The 6,228-nt window shown below is 40.3% G+C and overlaps 1 protein-coding gene across 1 annotated transcript in view; it reads left to right on the top strand.

Moving 5' to 3' along the window:
* Nucleotides 1-6,193, top strand: part of LOC106817167 — an 11,675-nt gene extending 5,482 nt beyond the window's left edge. The window contains exons 2-10 of the mRNA XM_014821819.1: nt 390-579; nt 814-902; nt 1,382-1,594; nt 2,033-2,165; nt 2,381-2,528; nt 3,121-3,310; nt 3,548-3,599; nt 4,108-4,180; nt 4,368-6,193. Of these exons, the coding sequence (XP_014677305.1) occupies nt 390-579; nt 814-902; nt 1,382-1,594; nt 2,033-2,165; nt 2,381-2,528; nt 3,121-3,310; nt 3,548-3,599; nt 4,108-4,180; nt 4,368-4,673 (1,394 nt within the window). The 3' untranslated portion in view covers nt 4,674-6,193. The remainder of the gene's footprint in view (nt 1-389; nt 580-813; nt 903-1,381; nt 1,595-2,032; nt 2,166-2,380; nt 2,529-3,120; nt 3,311-3,547; nt 3,600-4,107; nt 4,181-4,367) is intronic.
* Nucleotides 6,194-6,228: the final 35 nt, after the last annotated feature.

Raw genomic sequence — 6,228 nt, 5'->3', positions numbered from 1 at the left:
TGCGTGCGTGCGTGCGTGCGTGCGTGCGTGCGTGCGTGCGTGTGACGTGTGTGTGGTGTGTGGCACTGTGTGCGCGCCCCCACGAGTGTGTATTAGCAAGGTATTATAGCTACTGTGCTTGTGTGTACATTTGAGGAAACAGCCCTGGAAAAAAGTCGCCCTGGAAAGTGGAAAAAGAGCCCTGGAAAATGAAAAAGTAGCCCCCGAAATTTTGGGGGGGTTTGCAAAAAGAGCCCCGGAAAGAAAAAAATTAATTTTTTCACTGCCTGACACTGTTCATTTATGCTAATTATTAGTCGGATGTTTTTTTATGTCTATGGCTCGTCGTGGCTGCAAGTCAAATTTCTAGGCTGCAGTATTAATTTCTCTTTTACAATTGTGTGTTTCAGGAACTTGTGATGCTTTCTACCCAAAGTGCCATCCGCCTTATGTAGCCAATGGAAGGGTAATGACAGAGTTTTATAATCAAGAGTTACAGATTTGTTTAGCCTGTACTCAGTGTGAGCGTCATCTGTATAAGGTCACCAGACGCAACTGCACTGAAGATCAGGATGCAGCATGTGGGACGTGTGTGCCAGGGTATGTCAGTGTATTTCATGAGTGAACTTCTTATTCATGTATTGTGCACACATCTAGTTGTCCTATATTTCCGGGACATGTTTCTCTGTGATTAAACAATGCCAGATATAACATGTATATATATCAAACCTTCAAGCCTAAACATTTTGAAATATGTGTTCTTGGTAAAAGTGTATAGAAATTGGGTAAACTAAAATTGTATTCATTATTTGCCTTTACGTTATACTTGGCTAGGTCATTTATGGTGATTCGCACTGATGGCAGCAAGGATCACATGTGCCATCCATGCACTGAGTATACAAGAGAAAAAGAACAGTGTAAAAGTAAGACTATAGTTTAAAATAAGGAAAATGTGAAAAAATATAGTAATGGTATTTACAGGTGGTGCTAGCTGATTTCCACTGTGGGTTGATATACAGTATTTGTGAATTTTGCAATGTACAAAATTCTTCATGCTGACACATAAAATAATATTTTTGTCTCTACATGAAATCCTTTGGTGACGAGATCAAAACTAAAGCACGCATAGGGGACAGCAATATGACCATCATGATACACCAATAGGAAAATTTAATATAAATTATATGAAATATAACCAAATAATATTATAGCTCATGAAAATGTGTACGAAATTTTTGCTGTTGTCTTTCTCCTAATAGTTATTAAATGAAACATTTTTTTCTTTGTGACCCCTTATTTTGTCGTATTCATATTCCCTGAGCATAACATACCAAAAACGACTAATATTTTGCTGGCCAAGTAAATAGTAGCGTAAGTAAATATTCAGAATTTTCTGTTACAGGCTACCCATTTGCAGAGCCCTATTTGGTGCCTCCACAGGAGAAGCCGTTGTCTCAAGTGTTTGGAGCGGAGGAGAAGGAGCATGTTTTGCTTGCGCATTCTAGCAGGACATTACTGCTCATCATAATCATCTCTGTTGCCTTTACCTTTATGGCCTTGTTAAGCATTGCCTTGGTCAAGTATCGGGCATGGAAACATGGGAATCATGGAGAAGGTAATCATGCAACATTTTTGCAAATAAACGCAAAGTCCTTGCACATGTCCAGCATATTTTCATTTCTAAATATGTTGGAACCACATTCTGCTACCCTGAAAAAATACCAATGTAAATATTTTGAATCTGGAAATGCAGTTACACAAGTGCATTTCTTAAGACATTTAATCTGATCTAGATCTTCATTTCTAAGAGATTGTACTATGCTGCTACTGTAATAATCTCAAATGTTATTGTTTTGAATCTTGCAGGGTTCTACTACACCAGCACTTAAGAAATTATAGATTTAAACTGTAAAAGTAATTTATTTCAAAAGAATTGAGTGCATTCTTAATCTACAAACTCGTGTCATCTGAATAAAATTACATGATATGCTCTTGCAACCATCCTGTCTACGTGGCTTTTCATCTACTGTGTGTGTGTGTCGTGTTTTCACAGGCAACATTGAGATGCAGTCAAGGCCATGCCGCATGATACAAACCGGATCCGCTGGTCTACTCACTAATGGAGAGTTAAGTAATGGCAATTCATACAAGACAGGAAAGTGGCAAACAGATGACAAGGAAGCTCTGTAGGTGTCTAATCGGAAGCGTACCCTTGTCACATGCTTAATGTTCTAACCGTTGGCACTCTCTTCAATAGCCGTTGAAGTTTGTGAGTTGGTGTAATCGATTTTTCGCTCGTGTGCTGCATTCAAGTGCAAGCTTAGAAATCATGCAGCCTGCTCTTGCCACTGTGTCACTGGTAAAAGCAGTCAACCTATCACCTGTGGGATTGCCTTGTCAGGTACAATACCGAAGAATCGGGGTCCGGTTCAAGGCAAGACAGCAACCTGGAAGAGATATCTTATGTCACGGATGGAATCGGCAAACACTGTGACTTCACCATTGCCCTCCCGCAACGGCACGGGGACGATTCTATAAAACCACAACTTGTATGTATCGAGCTGGCTGTGTAGCCAATAGTGTACACCTCAATAGGAGATTTGCATCGAAAACTAGAGAACTCGGAGAGCGCAGACCTCCGCCAAGGCAGCTGAATTCTCTCACTGAAAAATTTTATTAATTAATTAATTAATTAAATAATTAATTGGATCCGGATCACCACCAAAATGTAATCAATTCTAAGTTACCCCATTTCTGACCTATCCTGAAAATTTTATTAACTAATTGGATCCGGATCACCACCAAAATCTAATCAATTCTAAGTTCGCCCATTTCTGACCTATCCTGAAAATTTTATGACAATCCGTCCATAACTTTTTCAGTTAGGCTGTACACAAACAAACAAACGCACAAACCCACAAACAAACAAACGCACAAACCCACAAACCAATAAACACCAGTGAAAACATAACCTCCTGCCAACCCCTTGGCAGAGGTAATAAAAATCCCAGTGTTATGATCAGTATGCACATGAGACATATAATTTCACAGGTGTGGGGTTTCAGCTGTCTGCCTTGTTAAGCCAAAAGTTGTGTTGTCTAGAGCCACAGCTCAGGGCCAGGTGATCTTATATCATTGCAGAAGTACAGCGGCAAGGTAGAGACACTCTCTTCGGGCGAGTGCACTGACAAGTTGGAATTGCCCAGCACTAATGAGTCTGCCGAAAAGCAGGAAATGCCAACTCCTGCTGAGGGGAGCACTACTGCAGCAAAACTGGAGCCTATTGAGAGTGACGAACGAGAGTCAACACTTGGCCATGTTCCGTTGAGAGGTACTGTTCGATTATTATCAGTGTGTGTATGTGTGAGTATATAGATCACGACTGGGTCGTGCATTGGGTTGGACTACTGGATTCGCTTCTACTTTTGCTTGTACGCTTGGAGAAAATTCTACCATATGTGCAAGATATCTTAACCTGCCATTATATTGTTTTAACATGAGCTTGATCAGGATATTACAACATCGAGGAATGTACACTGCATAAACTATGTTGCTGTCTTAATTGCAGATGCAAAAGAGTGTGCTCGATTTCCCATTCAAGAGGTTGGAGATGGGCCGAGGTAAGTTTCATGTTGCTACCTTGGGTGTCTGCCTTTTCTCCGACTCTCATTTCAGCCCGGATGTCTCCCTCTTCTCCTGTTCTTGCTATTTAGCTTGGTGGCTCCCTTCTTTTCCTACTCTCTCGTTTCAGCTCAGCCGTCCCCCTCATCTCTTCCTCTTTCTCTTGGCCTCTGCATCTACTGCCTCTACTTGCACTACCAGGTGATCACCGCTTCTGTCTACCTGCTAGAGGACACCTGCATGACGTATGGCCTGTCACTCCTCCTCATCAACTTCCGTAAAGCTTGAATTCCTGCCACATAGCTGTTCGTAAACACCAATGTTACATACGTACCCATTTTGCTGAGCAGGTCACACTGTGAGATACATTGTCACCCACATTCTGTGTAGTTATTTTCACTTTTAACATTTTTTCTAATTGTGGGTCTTTAGGATCCTTTAGCAATTACTTGATGGTCTTAAAGATCTGTTTTCAGATTGTGATGTCGTTTATTTTCTCTGTTTCAGTATACCAATGACAGATGCTGATGAAAAGGAGACGTTACATTCTACCAACTCAACAGGAGGGTCTCCATTTAAAGTATCTATATTTTAGGCCTTTATTATACACGGATATTTATCTGCCCTGTAGTAAACGAGATTATTACAAATTTAAGTTGCCCAATTATTTTAGCAAATTTATTTTTTAATTATGTACTAGGTACTGCTACTGCTGTAGGCAAACCTTGTAATGATTATATCGATCTTTTCCATTACAAACGTTTTAGATCAAGTGCCAGGTTCTGCATTGCCACTTCGATAAACTAACACAGGCAAGTTTCCTTAGCGACCAGCAGAAGATCACCATTGACAGCAACAATGTAAGCATCAGCACTGATGCTAGCACAGCTGTGGGTATTGACAAGCTTCAGAGCCTTCGTTGTCTTGAAGATGAGCACTTGTGTGAAGCGTATGATGATGGCTACCATCCATACAAGGGGGCATGGAGTGACGACCCATATTCGTATGTAGACCTCCAGGAGAAGAGCGACATTGTGGACGAGACTGAGGAAAAAGGGAGAAGGTCTAGGTAAAATTGAGTATAAGTGATAAGATGAAAAATTCTGTTCCAGGAGAAATTGATTAATGATTGGGATTATTAATTTGGGACTTGAAGTGATTGGTGGTTACCAAAAACGACTAATGAAGTCGCTGTTTCATCTCATAATATTGATACTTAAAATTTCTGTAAATTAATAGTAGTAGTGATTTGTAATTACATTGTATATTTTTTAAGTTATTTTTAGTAAAGGCTAAAAAGGTTTTGTTTAAAACCTAATCCAGTTTTGTTTAAAATTGGCTAAATCTTTGCTACATATTAATATTTATAGGTAAATATTAATGAAAAATTACATTAAAATAATTACTGGTGTGTGGTCGCCCCTAATACATATCCAGTCTTTAAATAACGATTTTTTTAAATAAATTTTGTACTTCTCTAAAATAACTTTGTTTTTGAAACAGAAAAAGTTTGTTTTTAGAGTACTTGAATTTTTTACGAAAAAATATTCCAACAAACAACCTTTTACACCAGTCAATCCTGTCCAGCATGACGTTTTAATTGGCATGTAGCATGCATAAATATGGTGTGTTGTCATAACTAAATTGTAATGTTTAAAAGTTATGATGTATTCTAGGATATATGCTGGAACAAAAACAAATACATGTCGCTATAAAAACGAATGCCTAACAATTATAAACTAGAAGGCACTCTTTGAGTGCGAATCCGCCACACACGCGATCACTACACCTGTGATATTTTGTAGGCTGAGGTTGCTACTTCTAATGGATGACGTTGACCTTGGTAAAATATGACCGAAAATGAATACTTGTCAAGGATTAACAGAGCTGGTAGTCTAAAGTAGATTATGGCATTTCAATTATGATCAATTAGCTGCTGGATAGTACACTCATTTACTGTGTGCGTGCGTGCGTGCGTGCGTGCGTGCGTGCGTGCGTGCGTGCGGGCGGGCGTGTGCGTGTGTGCGTGTGTGCGTACCGTGGTGCATCTTTGCAACCGTAAGAGGTAGAAACTTCAAACTTGGTCCACAGGTCCATCTTATGGGGCAGTAGAACCCTATTGATTCTGGTCAAAGTCACAGGGTCATTAATTATATTTCCATCGCTGGGTCATAGCAGACGGACCGTACCATTGCTAACGCGTGGCGGGGGGGTTCCAGGCGGTATTTCCATGCTTGTTGTGTGTTGTGTTGTGTATGGCAGAGTGTTCTGATATAGATTTATTTCAATGCACTGTAGAATAGCGTTCTGATATCACACGTGTAGTGATCGTGTATGCGGAGGATTCGCACTCCCCGAGTGCCTTCTTTCTAGTTCACAATTGTAGTTGTGTTGTGATTGCTCAATTGTGGTTTTGATGATTGTTAAATACAAAACACTTTAATCTCTCAGGTGTTTCTAGTGTGAGCTGTTGCTTACATGGTGTGCAATGTGATCTACACAGAAACCCCCCACTTCCAGTTTGCTTTTTTAGCTCATCTGACGAAGTCAGATGCAGCTTGTAGAATCGCATGATCGTCCGTCCGTGCGTCCGTCCGTCTGTGCATCTGTCCGTCCGTGCGTCCGTCC

The sequence above is a fragment of the Priapulus caudatus genome, unplaced genomic scaffold, assembly GCF_000485595.1.
Source record: "Priapulus caudatus unplaced genomic scaffold, Priapulus_caudatus-5.0.1 Scaffold1617, whole genome shotgun sequence".
NCBI classification, from domain to species: Eukaryota; Metazoa; Priapulida; class Priapulimorpha; order Priapulimorphida; family Priapulidae; genus Priapulus; species Priapulus caudatus.
This window is presented reverse-complemented; position numbering and strand designations above follow the sequence as displayed.